General features: G+C 35.2%; 3 protein-coding genes across 3 annotated transcripts; 2 read left to right on the top strand and 1 right to left on the bottom strand.

The window, feature by feature from the left end:
• The first annotated feature begins 88 nt into the window (after positions 1-88).
• Positions 89-3,669, top strand: LOC110370875 (O-glucosyltransferase rumi homolog). Its single transcript, XM_021326867.3, has 6 exons — positions 89-316; positions 528-712; positions 946-1,134; positions 1,521-1,651; positions 1,985-2,132; positions 2,220-3,669. Exons 1-6 carry the CDS (start codon positions 196-198, stop codon positions 2,643-2,645), a joined length of 1,200 nt encoding a protein of 399 aa, XP_021182542.3. The 5' UTR covers positions 89-195; the 3' UTR covers positions 2,646-3,669.
• On the bottom strand, positions 3,603-10,594 carry LOC110378776 (isocitrate dehydrogenase [NADP] cytoplasmic). Its single transcript, XM_021338215.3, has 9 exons — positions 10,362-10,594; positions 9,789-9,904; positions 8,907-9,051; positions 8,177-8,376; positions 7,782-7,916; positions 7,328-7,431; positions 7,047-7,197; positions 5,744-5,977; positions 3,603-4,088 (listed from the first exon to the last, which is right to left on the bottom strand). Exons 1-9 carry the CDS (start codon positions 10,426-10,428, stop codon positions 3,933-3,935), a joined length of 1,308 nt encoding a protein of 435 aa, XP_021193890.1. The 5' UTR covers positions 10,429-10,594; the 3' UTR covers positions 3,603-3,932.
• Positions 10,595-14,850: 4,256 nt separating this feature from the next.
• LOC135116942 (uncharacterized) lies at positions 14,851-18,121 on the top strand. The gene is made up of 4 exons (XM_064034821.1): positions 14,851-14,900; positions 16,335-16,532; positions 16,801-16,977; positions 17,936-18,121. The coding sequence occupies exons 1-4, from the start codon at positions 14,852-14,854 to the stop codon at positions 18,100-18,102; spliced, it is 591 nt and encodes a 196-aa protein (XP_063890891.1). The 5' UTR covers position 14,851; the 3' UTR covers positions 18,103-18,121.
• Positions 18,122-18,330: the final 209 nt, after the last annotated feature.

The following is an 18,330-nucleotide window of genomic DNA, read 5'->3' as shown; positions in this document are numbered from 1 at the left end:
GTTATTGGTCGGTAACTTTTGGGTAACATCGACTTTCGCAGCTGGTATCATTAAAAATGACATTTCGGAAATCTGACATTTGACATTCGGATTTTCTGACAACTTTATAAATCCTGAAATTTAAACTTCGTTTACGTTTGTCTTATGTTTAATTTAATATAAATAAGTAATGAATTGCAAACACAATATTTAACGATGAATAGTCATTTATTTACTTTATTTTGTATTGTTGTATTAGTAAAATCTAACACAAATCAAGAGTTTTGTAGTAAAGATGATGAATCTTGTTCAGCAGACTACAATAAATATAGCAAAGGTAGAATCAATCACGTTTTTAAGGATGAATTTTATTTAATGTTGCGTTTCATAAATTAAGTATTTTAAAAGTAATGTTAATTGATCATCAATTGCTCTTTCAGTGTTGTAATTGCTTTTTTATATTCAGTTATTTATGTATAAAAGAAACAAACTTTACTTTTGCAAATACACATTGTTTATATTTTTATTCACTAAACATTTATTTTCAGAAGCTAATGAGTGGGCGAATAAAATTAAAGAAAAAATTGACTTAGCTGTCAGCCAGTATGTTCCATGTAAAAGTACAAATTGTAGCTGCCATGCATCAGTGATTGACCAGGACTTGGCACCATTTAGAGATGGCATCACAAAGCAACTATTCAATAAAGCTAGAGCAAAAGCAACTAAGTACCAGGTAATATTAGTTCAGTAGCATCTAACACGAAGCAGGGAATGCAAAAATAAAACTCAAGCTTCATTGTTGGTCGAAATTTCAATTTTGCCCATATTGATAGGCAGTCCGCCTTGGAGCCACGCACTACATTGACATAATTCTATGATCAATGCTAGAAGAACAATTGAATCCTAACAATATATTTTAATTTAAAAATCCCTGTTTATAATAATTTTATAATTATTATGTTTCAGATAATAGATGGCAAACTATATAGAGAAAAGGAATGTCATTTTCCAGCAAGGTGTGCAGGAGTGGAGCACTACCTGACTGCACTTGCACCAAAAATGCCTGATTTAGAACTAGCTCTAAACACCAGAGATTGGCCCCAAGTCAACCCAGGATGGGGCCATCCAAAGGCGCCAGTTTTTTCTTTCAGTAAGGTCCTGAAATTATCATTTTTAATATTTAAGAATACAGAGAAGCTGACAACAAATCCAATATGAATACAAATTAGTTTTGCATTAGGACACTATTTGCCTATTCATTTCCCAACTAAGCTGTCTAACTGGGTCCAGCTGAGAATAGTGCTTTAAACAAGCGAACATTCATTATATGTGTGTATCTTCTCGAACATCTATATTACTTGTAATACCACTTGACTTAGGTTGACAGACTTTCTGGATTCTTTGTGTATGTGTTCTGAGACCATCAATTTAGTAGTAGCATCCAGCACTCAACAACAGAATAACCATACCTTTATCAACCTGTAATTTAGCCATTTTACATAAGTATATGTATTTATTGCACTTAAATATATTTTTTCCAGACAAAAGATTACTATGACATAATGTATCCTGCCTGGAGTTTCTGGGAAGGGGGACCGGCAATATCTTTATATCCCACAGGGATAGGCAGATGGGACAAACACAGAATCTCTATTTCAAAAGCTGCTGAAAAGTTTGTATATATGTTTTTAAGTTAACTAGTTCACCAATTACAACATACATGTGTCTCTGACTTAATGCAATGATTAAATCTTCAGTCAGGAATAACTGTTCTGAAAAATGTCAAATCTTCGTTAGAATGAAAGATTTTTAAACATTTATGAAGAAGCACTGCAAAACGTGAACTTATCTAATTTAAATTACCCATACCTTTATTCAATCCAAGTAACTGAATCCAAACTAGGGTAAGGAATAATGAGACAAGGCACTTGTAAAAGCAGTTTTTTTATCTTTACTTTTGTCTTTGCACAACATGGAATGTAGTTCGTCTTATATTAAATTTTAGGTGGCCATGGGGAAAAAAGGAAGAGAGGGCATTTTTCCGTGGATCTAGAACAAGCGAAGAACGAGATGCTCTTATATTACTCTCTAGATCTGAGCCTGATCTTGTAGATGCTCAGTATACAAAAAATCAAGCCTGGAAGTCAGATATGGTACGTAGCTTTTATTCTTTGTTAAAACTAAATGCCATGAAGTGTGAGATTGATATGATTCATGAAATCAAATGTTTTGTATTTTAGGATACACTTTATGCACCACCGGCTTCAGAAGTACCATTTGAAGATCATTGCAAATATAAATATGTTTTCAACTACAGAGGAGTTGCTGCCAGTTTCAGATTCAAGCATTTGTTCCTCTGCAAGTCTTTGGTGTTTCATGTTGGTGATCAATGGCTTGAATTTTTTTACCCATCACTAAAACCTTGGGTACATTACGTACCTATCAGCACAGATGCAACCCAAGAAGAGATCAAAGACTTGATCAATTTCTTCAAAGAAAATGATAGTTTAGGTAATGAAATCGCAAACAGAGGATTCCAACATATTTGGGATCATTTGACTGATAAAGATGTAAAATGTTATTGGAGGAAGCTTCTAAAGAAGTATGCGAAACTTCTGAAATATGATGTAGTAAAAGATGTTGATCTGGAATTAATAACAGCGTAATTAAACCTACTTGCTCATAAAAGGTTTTGTTTTATTGTTGAATGAATAACTAATGAAAAATTGGATTAAAATAATCTATGGAGTGGCAGTAGAGGCATCCACTAGCATTATTCACGCCTACAGCGCCAGACCATAGCTGTAAGTCACAAGTAGTGAATTATAGCGACAATCATAGATAACAAAGGCCAGAAAGTTCATAGTTTAGTGTTTGATCAAAGTATAGTATACCAGCACTTTTTAGAATTAAGCAAAATATTGTAAAATTATATACAAAGTGAAGTAGTAAACAATTTATAATTTATACACTACCCTACTTGTCCACCTGCTCTCCCTTTTATCATTTTTTCGAATATGTACGTCATAATTTTATTCCAACACTGTTTACGGTGATTTGGTAAATATAAATACCGTTTTTTTATATATTGATTTATTTCTGAAATACATTTTACAATCTCAAGTGTCGAGACATTGAATATTACAGCTCAGTATTTCATGGAATTATAAAAATATTTATACATATGTAATATAAAATATGCTTACCTACCGAAGATGCATTAAAATTCATATTCTTACTAAGTAACAGAGGGTATTATTATAGCGATACAGTTCTCATTCAATTATCGACTCACTTGGTGGGTAGGTCACACTGCAGGGTCCTCGTCAATTGAATTTAGATAATTACAATATTAAATTGTACCTATGTAATAATAAAATAACATTTTTCATTTCGTTCACATCACTATTTGGATCGTTCTCTTTCTTCCCATCTTTGAGTATGTATTTAGATTATAATACTCTGTCCCAAATACGGCGTTATATCAGTCTCAATATTACGTAACTCACACCAACGTTATTATTTTTGTAACTACCTAAAATTATAAAAAGGCACTTTTGTCGCGTTCTGAGATTATTCCTTAGTAATTAATATTTTTGATTATTATTCAACCAGATGTCAGGATGTAAAATTATATACTTTAATCTATGCTTCATAATACCGAATATTGAAAATATGTATAAAATAAAAACTGAAACAAATTGAAGCCTTGAAAACATAATAACAATTTGCAGGACAGAACAACATTTGGAAGCCCCATTAATTCCCTTGAAGTTCTAAAGATATTTTTCACTTATCAACCGACTTCAAAAAAACATCTTTTGTTTTAGAAAATTAATTACAATTGACTTAATGGAAGTAAGTAGTGATGTTGGCTGACCAGCAGTAAATTACAATGCTATTTAAAAAAATAATCTCGTTTAGCGCTAAAACAGAAAATGATCTGTGCTAGTTTATTTGGCAGTTAGTTTACGCTCGAGTTGATCAGCGATGGCGAGGAGGAAGTCCTCGGTGTGTAAGTACATGCCCTCCTTGGTGTTCTTCAGGCCATGGATGCAGATCACCAAGTCCTTGGTCATTTTGCCGCTATCGATGCATTCGACGCACGCCTGCAAAAGTAAGTTTGAGGTTTAAAAACCGGCCAAGTGCGAGTCGGACTCGTGCACGAAGGGTTCCGTAAATTACAGTTAAATCAACCTATCTCAAAAACTATAAGAGATACTTTGATCAAACCAAAAATCGTTGAAAGAGTTAATTAGCATGCATCACCTCTATTTTTTTTAGAATTTTATACCCCGTAGTTATAAAAATAGAGGGGGGGGGACATACTTTTTACGACTTTGAGAGCTGATATCTCAAAAACCGTTCACTTTAAGAAAAATGTTTTTTAGAAAACTTTATATCATTTTAAAAGACCTTTCCATTGATACCCCACACGGGTATGTACATCGAAAAAAAAAATTTCATCCCTCAGTTACATGTATGGGGGGCCCCACCCCCAATTCTTTTTTTTACTATTTAGTGTCATATTTTTGTAGCGGTTCATACAACACATATTCCCATCAAATTTCATCACTGTAGTACTTATAGTTTCCGAGTAAATCGGCTGTGACAGACGGACAGACGGACATGACGAAACTATAAGGGTTCCGTTTTTGCCATTTTGGCTACGGAACCCTAAAAATGAAATTAGGTAAAAAGATAGTAGGTGGTAATTCTATATAAATGTAAAGTGAAGGTGAAATTTGTTTGCAATCACGCTTTGAATCAATGTTTACGTACTTAGCGCTATCTGGTACTTTTGCACCGTTGGATAGCACGAAATAAACGAAGGCGCTATTGTTGGTCCCTTTCATAGTATTTTATAGTATTATAAATGCGAAAGTGAGTTTGTTTATTTAGCTTTAGTTCTATTTATTTTTTTGAAAAACAAACATAGTACATGTAAAATTAAATAGCTAGGAGGCCAATTGTGCAATTTGTTACTGAATATTTCAAAGAGTGTTGACCTTATTTTGAAAAATAAAAGGTGTGTGTTGTTCGCGAGTGTCGATGAACCCGCTTTAAACAAGAACTACTCGTTTTGCCACTTTTATGGGCGCGACTGAACGACTGGCATTTAATCAGGTATTCTGTTTTTTTGGAAATTGTTTTAATGCTGAGAATTCGCAAACACGTTAGGTATATTAATCTTCCAATATCGATGAATCGGCAGCTTATCAAAATGATTTAGCCTTAGTGATTACCTACTTTGTTAATCTGCTATTAAGTTTACCTAAATTAGAATGAAAGTATTGATAAAGACTGCGGGAGGGGTTGCATTACTTGTGATAAGAAACAAGTAAGTTTAGATAACGTAATATCTGGAGTGATTAAACATTAATGATAACATCCAAAATGTACATGTTGTTTGTTATTCCAAACACAATATTTGCTAAAAGCTATGTACATAATAATTTTCAAGGTAAGGTTTATTTCCATACACCACATTACCTACAATTAATATCTTCAATGTTTTCCTTAACAGTCCACGACACTATAATAATTAGACACTTATACATAGAGACGCAATATTTGAATTGAAAATTCTAGAGACAACTGTTCTGGAGACAACTTGGTAAAATGGGGGAGCTTCTAACGTCCAACTTGAGCAAACGTTCATTATGCTCATTCCTTCTTTTGCGGAGCCGGGCCTGTGCCCCGCAGTACAATACAAAATCTGGTGATGCAAATCTGAAAAGAAGGTATAAAACAAATGACTTACGTCTTCGAGTGCGAGTGCGAACCGCTCGAGATCAGGCGTATTGTCGAGCTTAGCGCGATGAATCAGGCCCCTGGTCCACGCGTAGATGGAGGCGACAGGGTTGGTGGAGGTGGGCTTGCCCTGCTGGTGCATGCGGTAGTGGCGCGTCACCGTGCCGTGCGCCGCCTCCGACTCCACCGTGCGCCCGTCCGGGCACATCAGCACTGACGTCATCATACCCAGCGACCCGTAGCCCTAGTTCAATGCCAGACATGAATTGCGATTTCTATTGTTTTTGTAATAGCATAAAACAGCATCTGAGAAAACTGATGCTTGAAAAATCTTGATATGACGAAACCCTTAAAATAGTTATTTGTTATACAAGAGTGCAAAGTTGCTTTTTAACCGCGGGCTCAATTTTGATGACCGAGCAAGCGAAGGATTCTAAAATTGAAACACGAGCGTAGCGAGTGTTTCAATAATTAGAATCCTGAGCGATAGCGAGGGAATCAAAAGAGCACAAGGTGAAAAATCTTTGCACTCGAGTGCAACACGTAACTTTTCATCCCACCTCATCGAGGAAATTACTAAATCCAAAAAAACAAAATGGCGCACACATACGAGTATCAAATTAAAAAGATGTACCTATTAAAGTTCATATATTTGAAAACTTACTTTAAAAATGAAACGACGGTAAAAATCGGTGTAAAAACAATAACAAAAAATACTTAATTAATTTAATAATTATTTTAAGCAGTATTTTATTTGTTTAATAAGTATTTGTTTGAAAAGTCTTAGGTATCAAGATTGTCACAAATGGAGTATTGCACACGATGTTCTAAATTCAAATCACTTTGCCGCTCTAGAGGATAAAAACGACTTTTGCGCTCAGATATCAAAGGGTAAAACTACTCTTTCCGAGATGGTGGGATGAAAAGGTATTTTGTCACACTTTTCTGCGATCTGAGAATCGAACCCAGGACCATATGCTCAGTATTACAGGCAATTTGACATTCTGTATCTTTCAATAAGCAATCAAAGGGTATTGTTTTCTCGTTGTTTTAGTCGTTCATTCATAGTGCACAAACCTGTTTTGTTCTATACGTGTCTGTACAAGGCTGTGATCAATTTATTCGCTAATAATATAGCATTGGCGCTGCGGTCACAAATAAACTTGTCTAGAGGCTGGCGGAATGACCACAAGCGGTGAATTGAGACCAGATCATAAGTACCATTTTGTAACATTGACGACTATGTTATGTATTTATTATGTATGTACTTCCACGTATTATAAAACTAGGACTAAACTAGTATTATCACAAACCTGAGCTACTACGTCAGATTGCACGTCGCCGTCATAGTTCTTGCAGGCCCACACGAAGCCGCCCGAGCCCTTGATAGCCTGCGCCACCATGTCGTCGATCAGCCGGTGCTCATACCATATCTTTGCATCTTCGAACTGCTTCTTGTAATCACTAGTGATCAAAGATTAAAGAATTAGTGCAATGGTTTTATCAACATCATTAAATCAGTGAAAAGATACAAAGCTGTTTTTTTATCTCCAAATCACTAGCGAGGTGTTACATAAGTAATGCGTTTTAATACCTTTGATAAATTTCTTCGAAAATGTCCTTGAAACGCCCGTCGTACTTCTTGAGAATGGTGTTCTTAGTCGACAAATATAAAGGCCATTTCTTCTGCAGTGCCACCTGATTAAAGACAAAACATAATTTATGACGCAAATCGTAAATGCATGTTAATAACTGCAAATAGTACTGTATAGTCTAAACAAGTTCGTGTTTGATATGTATTAAGACTCATTGAAGCAAGGTCGCGGTGACCGAACAATTAAACTCTTCGGTAGATTGCTCTGAGTGCGTCATATCGATATTATTTTTTATTTACTTCTAGAGTTATTATTATTTGGACAGAACAAAATAAAACAATAAGTTATTAATAGTACTAAATATTTGAAGTGCGATAACGCATTAATAAGTCCGGGTTATTCAGATCAAGCAATAAAATAAACTAAAATGTTCGTTTAAAAATACCCTCGTACCTGGAAACTAGAATGCGCGAAAGCACGGATGGATTCGTCCGTATTGTACATAGCCATGGCAACACCGGGTCCTTTGAAGTCATACAGTGGTCGCCTCTCCACTGAACCATCGGCTGCTGTGTACACTAACTCCACCTGAATTATAGAAAGTGTTAATACATAGGTATAAATCGATTTATTGCAGATAGCTTGAATTTTCTGGGCCACTTCTTTCAAATGAGTTTTTGGTGATGAATATGGACCATACATTTTTAAGAAATCCTGTTTAAGCCTCAAAAATGGATGATCTTACGGTCTGTATGTACGTACGTCAAGGTATGTACTTGTTTGTCAATCAAGCTATATTTAGGATAAAATACGAAACGTAACATAAAAGGATCGTTAATTATTATTACCTTGCCAGCTTTGGGTATGACTAAATCTTGTGCTTTATACTGGTCTCCGTGTGCGTGACGCCCAATAACCATCGCTTTTGTCCATCCGGGCACGACTCGGGGAATGCTCTTACAAAGTATAGGCTCACGGAACACAGTGCCGCCGAGAATGTTACGAATGGTCCCGTTAGGACTCAGCCACATCTTCTTGAGCTTGAATTCTAAAATAAATACGTTCCATATATAGTTGTTTTAATGAGGGCATTAACATTCAGTGCACATGTACTTTTTATTTGCTATAAGAATGAAATCCATTGACTAAACCCTATGCATATCGGCTACGGCTACCGACATTTGACTGTGGGAAGACTTATTTTTGTAACTTACATGTTAATGAACCTAAAACGTGGCTAATTCTCACACGTGTCATTTTCCTTTGTTAACTTGACTCAACTGTGAACTCCTGTGATTGAACTCTAAGTACCGCGGCGGGCAGACAAAACGACGCTTAACGTTGAAACATTGTAAATAATTACTTAACGATGTTAATAAGTAGGTAATGTGTAGTTGATGAAGATAACATTGAATTTATTGTAGTTTATATTATTGTTTTAATTTATTTTTTAGGACAGCCGCCTGCACGTAGGCTTATCGAAAAAGTTACGATAACTTTTGAATAACCCCTGATAAATTAGTTTTGGAAGTTCAACTACTACAAGTAGGCATGTATAATTTAGGGATTTAAGTATACCTTCAACTCTTTGTTCGTCGGGAGTGATGGTGGCGCACTTGATGCCCACATTGTGCTTGAGGATCGCGTGTGCTGCGTCAATAGTGACCTGGTCGTCTGTGGCGTCACGGTGAGGCAGGCCCAGGTCGTAGTACAAGCAATCCAACTGCAAATATTTGGCGATGTTAATCTGAGGCCTAAATATTGGAATAGCATTGCTGCTAAAAGTACTGGCAGCTGTGCAGGGGACAAAAAACTATTAGGTCCTACTTCAGCAAAAGTGTACATTACATGGACCTCTATTTTTAAATGGCATCACGGAAGTCGGATAAATATTTTTATACTAAACAGCATTGCTGAATTTGTTAGGGCTAGATGCAATTAAAAGAAATTCAAAGTCATATTGTTTATCAGTTCAAAGTCATGTTAATACATTAATGTACTATATTTCGCAAAATGCATGTATGTTAACATAAAATTAGTAAACTAACAAAATTTTATACGCAAGTGATAAGGCATTTAGATATGAATGTGCAAGACTTGTGTTACAAATGATAACCAAGTAGTAAAATGGTAACATTGGCATAATAAAATGTGATAAGGAAAGTAAGTAGTTCTAATACAAAGATAACCTGAATGCTCTAACTATTTCGTACAATAGCAATTAATTGATTCCATTAACTCTTCTTTGTTTCTTTGAGATTTATGTTATCAAATTATAATTAATAGTTGTGTTGTTTATGTGGTACTCTTACTGCAGGTATCAATAGCACACATTAGTACTTTTAACATTATTATACACAATGTTAAAAAAAACCATATGGCTTTTATTAAATACCATGAGCAAAATGTATAAGCTAAGTTGACTTACAAAAAATTAAATGCATATGTTAAGTAACATACCTTAACATAAGGGAATATAAGCTTCTCTTTGATCATGGACCAAATGATGCGGGTCATCTCATCACCATCCATTTCAACCACTGGGTTCTTAGCCACCACTCTCTTGGCTGTGCCATCTAAACAGACCATTCAATATTTCATTAAACACAACATATTAATATTTATGTACGTATTTCCTTAATAAGTAATTAATTTTTAAATATAATTTTCTCATGCAAATTCCCAAACATTTGGAAACATAATTGAAGTGTTAAATTAAAACACTAATTAACCAAGCGCTTAGGATGACTGGTCTCAATTGAATAATTAGTAACCTCACATGAATATAAAGCAAACGTAAATTATTTATATTCATTTAAAACAACATTTTTAGTCATGTACTTTGCATGGGCCAAAGTTCTAATTTTACTACTACTAAATTGTCAGTAATGAAACAACTAGATTTCAAGTAATTCCCCCAGTTTAAAACTATACAGCGCCTATTTTTTTTATTATTGTTGTGTCCGTCGTGAACGCTTAAACTAATACCAAAGTTATCTAACCAAAAATGAATAACTATAATTTTATACTTACAATTTCTTGACGTAAACATGTTAACTTCAGTTAAACATTTGAATAATTTTCTACTATTACCGGCCATTTCTTAAATGAATAATTGGCACCGTAGCCTTTTTATCACGCAAATATATTTCACGTACAAGCGAGCGGTGAACTCGAACTTTTGGAGCTGCCAAGTTGGAGTTGCAGCACAGTGGAGGCGTAAACCGGCCGGACAGTGAATGAGTGAGCGAATGAAATTAGTAGTTTTGAATGAACGATCAGATAACCGAACCCACTCACACATATACACATTACAAACGAATACTCTACATACAGATGTCTCAATACTACCGCGTCCCGCGGGTCTCGCGTCTGTGCAATGGAAAGCTGACAGTTTTTAGCGATGTTACCAGAAGATAATTGGGAGTTAAAAGTGGGCGGTGTGGTGGTTGGGAGGATCATCTTATGTAGTAATAGATTGCATTTATGTGTTGATTGTATATTAATATGTACCTATAGCTGTAAGACAAAATAAAAAAAATATGCTGATAATATGAATTAAAGTCAAGATATAAGTAGATTTAACATAATTTTGGATTTTGTACTAGAAACTCTTAATTATGTGTGATAGAATGTCCATGTCAAAAAAACCGGAACACTCTGACATGTCATGCTGGTTTGTTTTGTTCTAATTTTCTAAATCAAAAGTCTATAGCAGAAAAATGTATTAAATCTTAGCAACACCGCACCGGCACGTCAAATCGTTATATTCATTTTCATTCATTCATTATCCACACACACACACACATAAAGATGTGATTGTTTCTGTGTGTATCACAAAACGTTGGTGTGCGTACATGGTTCACAAAGCTAGGAGTGGGTAATATAGCTTTTTCACAATATCAAATCGAAACTATATATTGATATTTGATATCGGATTTCGAAACTATATATTTTCTGAAACTATATATTAACAGATACGCGTAATCCGTCTCATGATGTTGTATCATTCCATAAAGCGTATTGTGAGTGAGAACCACCTAGGCATGCGATATTGTAAATATCGTAATACGATGTATCTCTAAGGAGCTAAATTACAAACAACGGTTTTGTCTAGATACTTAGCTGAAGTTTAAACATCACTAATTTCACGTGATGAAAAAGCCTATTACGTAGTTAGAGAAAACATACAATCGTCATCATCAATGAACTGTCCTTCATACTTTTACCAGGCTTAGGACTGGCTGCATTATTGTCTGTTATGAAAAGTTTTATAATAAATTATACCTAAATGTAGGTGCCGAACGATAAAATAATGCAGGCGTATTTAACAGTTCATTTGATGATATATACAAACTTTTTATATTTACACTATTTACATTGTCTTTTTACATTTTCAACTATTTACGTTGTTTGTTCAGCATTTATTTAAATCTGTTTTCATCTAGATTTACGTTCAAAGATACGAGCTGGTTTACTTTTGATGTTGTCAGCCGAGTGCGACGATCATTTATAATTAGTCCCGTTTTGCTAAAGATCCTCTCGCATGGAACTGACGTCGCCATGATGTTTCCATATCTTTTTAATAGTTTCGCCAAGTATGGATATGTAAACTTATGTTTGCGCCACCATTCGAGAGGGCAGTTCCACGTAGTTCCTGTGAAAACTGGCAACAGGTCGTCATTCAAATAGCCATCTATTTCTTTAATGGCTTTTGACACCGGTGTCCCGACATTTTGCTTTTTTCCCACTATTTCGTTTAAAATTGTCCATGGTGAAAACTTATCAGCATTGTGGTCCTCAGATGCCGAGACGGGTGCCTCTTCTCGCGCTCTCTCCTGCGCTATAATACCACTTACTAAGTCCTGGACTCGTTTCTTAGTATTTATAATTTCATTTTCGTCAGAAAAGACAGCCAGTTTGTATCGAGGATCTAAAAATGTACATACCGAAAATGTTCCACTTCTTTCAAGATTGGAGAATCTGGTTATTAGTCCTGTCCTTAAAGTGTAAATTAGCTCTTTAGATACATCACAGAATTCTTCGTCCAGGAGTTTATCACATGATGATATTAGACACCGTGTCATGACTATGACTGAACTACCAGTCATATACTTTTCGCCGCTCATCGATTCTGTCGCGTCCTCGAACGGTTTCAATATTTTTGTGACTTCGGCAAGTAGCAACCACTCTTCGTTGGTAATAATGGGAAGGTCTTTTCTGATGACTGCAACTGTAGACCTAATGCAATGTTCCAGTTCCACGAAGCGCCGTATCATGTGAAAGCTGGAGTTCCAGCGCGTCGGAACTTCTTGAATCAAACGTTTTGGTACGCAGTTTGGCTGATCATTAGTTTGTGCTTTTAATAATTTCTCTAAGGCGGTACTGTTTTTTTTAAAAAAGCGCACAATTTTTTTTACTTTATCTAATACGGACTGTAGAGTCTGCTCTCTTGTAATGGCATTCTGTAAAATCAAATTAAGCGTGTGTCCATAGCATCCATAATGCTTCCAACCGATGTTAGTAACCGCTCTTTGAATATTGGCCGCATTATCAGTTACTATAAAATTAATTTTGTTTAATGTTAATTCATATTTACTCATTACATCATTTAACACACTCTGAATGTTTTCACTCGTATGAGAATCTTCGAAATTAGAACAGTCCAGCAAGATGGTCTTTAGCTCGAACTCCTCCGTGATAAAATGACCGGTAACAGCCAAATACGATTCATTGGCTCTTGACGTCCATAAGTCAGCTGTAAGACACAAATGTTCAATGCTACCCAATGTCGTTTTTAAAGTTTCTTCGTTTTTATTGTACAAGGCAGGAATCATGACGTTAGAAATAGTTTTTCTAGTCGGGAGTTGATAGCCAGGGATCCAGCGCATAACTTTTTTAAAAGCTCGTTCCTCTACTAATGTAAAGGGGTGATAACTATCTATGAATAAGTCTAGTACATCATTGTCGATCTTTCTTTTCAAGTCACCTGATATTTTTTTAGTGGCGCCATATCTTTCTATACCTTGTTGTCTTACGTGACGTGGGGGTGAAACTGTTGGATTCGCTGCTGTTGAAGTTGAGGCGATTGGGTTTGCTAACGTAGTTATTGTAGCCGATGTTGACGGTGTTGCAGATGAATCTGCGGCAATAATCTGACTTGCTGAGGCAGTTTGGAAAGTCGTAATATCTTGCTGCCCGGTAGCAACTCTCGTATATGCATCTAAATGCTTTTTTTTTAAATGTGCCTTTAGATTGCCTGTCGTACCTTTATAACTATAACTGTCACCACAAACACGACATTTGGCTTTTTTGTCCACTAAATTTGTTTTGTCAAAATAGTCCCATAAAATACTCGAATTTATACGAGACATTTTTAAAATAGTTTTTAACACGAGTCACAAAATGTTTCAATATAAGTACCTAACCTACTCTAATTTTTACACTTAAATTTTATTTACACCTTAATACCTACACACATTAATACTCAAGTTAAGAAATTAAACTATTTTAAATACTAAACTAACACAAATTAACAGAAAATCAAATCGTAAGTAAGTAATAATGAGGAACAACAATAATGCGCTCACTCAATAATTGCTAGCACGAAACTAAAAAATAGAATTTTAAAATTTCTTTGCTTTCTAGTTCAAGGCCAGAGGACAACAAGCGTCATGCGCGAAGTTAATAAATCCTTGCAAATTATGTAATGTAATATGCATCATTATTACTTTAAAAGAAAGTTGAAATTCCTTTAACAATCTTGCCAAAATACTAAAACAATTCTTCAAACAGACTTATTGCATTTGACATAAGGTTCAGAATAGTACCTACGGATTATTAAGCTACGTTCTACGTTGGTTTTATTAATCACGCGCTCCCTCTCTCGGCCGGCTGCTAAGTTATTTCGTCGGTGTCAGTCGGTGTAGACATGGGGATGCAACTGAAGTACAATAATTTTCTGAGGTTTTTTTTTAGAAATGCGCCATCTAGTGACGGATGCCCCGTAACTTGGGTATTTGTACTTCGTTTTAGTCACTAGATGTCACTGCACCTTAGACCGATATTTCATCGATTTAATAACAAATCTAAAAAAAGTTTTGTGATTAGAAATATTAACAAATATTGTAATTAAATAATTTTATGATTTATTTTTAATTCTTTTTTATCTATGAGGACGTCTTAGTTAATCACAATAATCACACTACTTGAAACCACTTGAAACACTGACGATTGACATTGACAGTCGACCATACTTTTAAATTAAACCGTTTTCCGTTTTCTAACGTGTTGGTTTATTCTGAGTGTTATTTTCTGGTTTTTTTATTACGATTGTTGCGTGTTCCTGGACTCTGATACTGACTGCTTCTGTGATTGACCTGGCTTCGTATTTTGGACCTGTGATCTACTGCATTTTCATTGACCCGGCTTTGTATTTTGGAACCTCGATCGACTGCTTTTACATTGACCCGGCACCGTATTTAGGACTAGAAAATGCGTCCAGTGGATCGTCTTAGGGCGGAATGCCATCAACGTCAAGATATAAGTGCTACTTTGATTGTGACAATGACGGTAAGTTCAAAACTTTTAACTTTATAATGCACGTAATTTATCTTTTGCTGATAGGCTGCACAATATCCATTATTGTCATCCGTGCAATCTGTGGTCATCATAGTCCTTGAGTCATCAAAAATCTAAGATGCACTACCACACACACTCCTGTCCTGACCCTACACAAACAATTGAAACTGCACATTAACTTTTATATCCAATCAAAGACTCGGAATCTACGTATAAGACAAAGCCCGCTCTAGACGACCCTCTGACCAAATAACTTCATCAGGTTTTAAAACTATGATTTTACAGTGGCGTAGCATGGGATTCCGCCGCCCGGGGCGCAGGTATATTTAGCTGCCGGTCAGTGGGTAGTCTTAGGGCGAGCCCTTATTTAGGTACTTATTTAAATTCAAATGACTACAATTTAATAAAATTCTAAAGATGGTTTTGGCAAGAAAGAATTATTATTGATATCGACTCATGACCAGGTGCGGTCTCAGCCCATGATTTTGGGATTCACTAGGGTGCTGGAAGGAATACTTTCAGAAATTGTTACTGGCTCTCTTTGATATGTAGTGCAGCAGTGTGAAAATTTTAGCATCCTACCTAGGATTTTGTTGATTCATACACTAATGATCTATGTATAACTTTGTCGATTCATACAGCATGCAACAATATTTTTTGCAAACTAGGATATGTTAGATTTTCCTTTAAAGCTCAAAAAACATAAAGCCTTGTGTGGACTAAGCATTTATTGTCAAATTAAACGAAAAACAAGCAGATGTAAAAATTCAAGAGCGAGTCGAAAAATTTAGTACCCTGCCTGCCTGATAGGTTAGATCTTCTTTTAGTAGACAAGAAGTTATTGGGAGGTAGGCTAGAAGTATAGATAGATATCTATCTATCTTGTTGTATTTGTTATGGTGGTGGTGGTGGTATCTATACACACTATGTACACCATAACAAATTACAATTAAAACTTAATAACTAAAAGGGTGTAACAATGGGTGGTCTTATCGCTAAAAGCGATCTTTTACAGACAACCTTTAATGTATAGTGACTCTTCTCAAGAAAATTGTATTATGGGGTGGCATAAATAGGAACTGACAATGTAAAGGCGGCAAAAAATGCCTTTGCCTCTACTGTCAACGCTATCAGCTTCTACTTGGCTTGATGCTGCAGCTAGGCGGCGGTGCCGGCCCCTAGAGTAGCGCCACCCAGGGCCATGGCCCCTCGGCACCCCATGCTATGCTACTGTGATTTTATTTACTTCAACTGTGGTGTTCCTGTTCTAGTACTGCTAGACCTCAGCTATTATTTCTAGTGTTAGATTAATATTCAAGGATGGTATCACAGTACATTACTAAAATTTTATACATATGATGATGATATCTATTACGGTATTTTAATGAGAGTGAGTTGTTCATGTATAAAACTTCTTGATTTCAGGCCCATTGCACCGATTTCCTAAACCTGAATACCCACATTTGGAAAAGTTTAACTCGTGGAAAAAAGTACTAGATAAAGCTTTACAAGAGAAAGGCGACATCTACATTTATAACCAAATTCGATTTTGCGACAGACATTTTGAAGAGTGTTACCGTTCAGCCAGTCACCGACTTACTCCAAATGCAATACCAACTCTAGGTACCTACTATTTAGATGTCTTATGTTATTTAAATCTTAATAGAAACAAAACCACATTTCTTTGCCTTCGCTGTAATAACAAAATTGTTCCTCAAATATTAAATAAAATTTTCTACTGAATAATCTAATCCTAATTAGAAGAAAATAAAATGAATATTATATACCAAAAATAATTGATGCAACATGCTATCTTCTAAGAATTAAATGAATATTGTTCTATATTCTACATAATTATACAGTAACTATAAATAATTTCATCCTTTTGCAGATTTATCTACATTACCAGTTGGTCAAACTCTTGAAGGTCCATCGGGACATGTCGAGGCAGACATGTCGAATTTATTAAACATTTCGCAAGATAAACTTGCTGTCATTGAGCCATCCAGCTCTACCCACTATCATAGTGATGTACAGAATGCATTACAGACAGCTGAACGCCCTAAAGGTAAATATTTTTATTGACAATTGACCTTTGACTTGTAACATTAGGTTTTTCTTTCCATCATCAGGATTCCAATTTGTTTCCACTGTAGGGTCATAAAACTTCTTGCAGAGAGAGAGTGGGCATTTAAGCGTACATAGGGAAATAAGGACAGAGAAAGCGACTTTGTTTTATACTATGTAGTGAAGCCTATGTGTTATTACATTTTTTATAAGCTATATTACTGTAAAGTTTCATCTAAATCCGTTTAGTAGTTTTCGCGGGAAAGAGGAACAAACATCCTCACAACATTTATAATATTAGTACTAGTATAGGATTATTTCATACTAACTGCGTCCCGCGGTTTCACCCGCGTATACCGGAATAAAAAATAGCCTATGTCTAATTCCAGGGTATAAGCTATCTACATACCAAATTTCATCCAAAGCCGTTCAGTAGTTTTTTCGTGAAAGAGTAACAAACATCATCCAAACTTACAAACTTTCGCGTTTATAATTTTAGGTAGGATTATTTCCGCACTTGCAGGAATCAATAAATGTAAGACAATAACAAATCTCGAACTTGTAAACCTGAATTAAATGGATTAATAATAATAACTTGATATAATCCTACAACTTATGTGTCATAATAATTATTCATCCAAATAGCTAGTTCTAACCATCCATACCATTTTTTTTCGTTGGTAGAAAAGGCCCAAAAATGTATGGAGTCTGAATGATCTTCTTTATATCCATTTTTGTTTACCCATAAAATCCCCATAAAAAATATTTATCAAGCTTGTATCTGCTGTTGTAGGGAAGTCTCCACTTTTGTATCTGTTCCTCGAAGCCTACCTATTCCAATCTCTGGTCATAATATAATAACAGAACAATATTATGTAACATATTTTTATCACAATTCTATTAAAACTTTGTGTAACACTATTTCTTTGATCTGAGGTGTAACATAATTTAAATTACAGGTTCTAGGAAAAGAGGGACTTGTCAATATTTAAAACGAGTCGTCACCTCCAAAGAGAAGGAGATAATAAAGTTAAAACAGAAAGTATTGAAGCTGAAAAAGAAATATAAGGAACAAAATAACAAGAAACTCTCTGCAAGGAAAATTTCCACATCAAAATCATTTTGAAAGAGTTAAATAAAATGCCTGCAACAATAAAAATATTTACTTCTCCAAATGAAATGGAAAAAGAAACCACGAGGCAGGCGATTTACATTTAACGAAAAATCATGGCATTGACCATTTACAAACAGAGTCAGAAAGCTTACAACCTCATGCGAAAAATGTTTGTCTTGCCATCAAAGCGCAGCCTACAAAAATGTTGAGTAAATTTGAACTGAAACCAGGCTTCAATCC

Source organism: Helicoverpa armigera, chromosome 5 (genome assembly GCF_030705265.1).
Source record: "Helicoverpa armigera isolate CAAS_96S chromosome 5, ASM3070526v1, whole genome shotgun sequence".
Taxonomy (NCBI): Eukaryota; Metazoa; Arthropoda; class Insecta; order Lepidoptera; family Noctuidae; genus Helicoverpa; species Helicoverpa armigera.
This window is presented reverse-complemented; position numbering and strand designations above follow the sequence as displayed.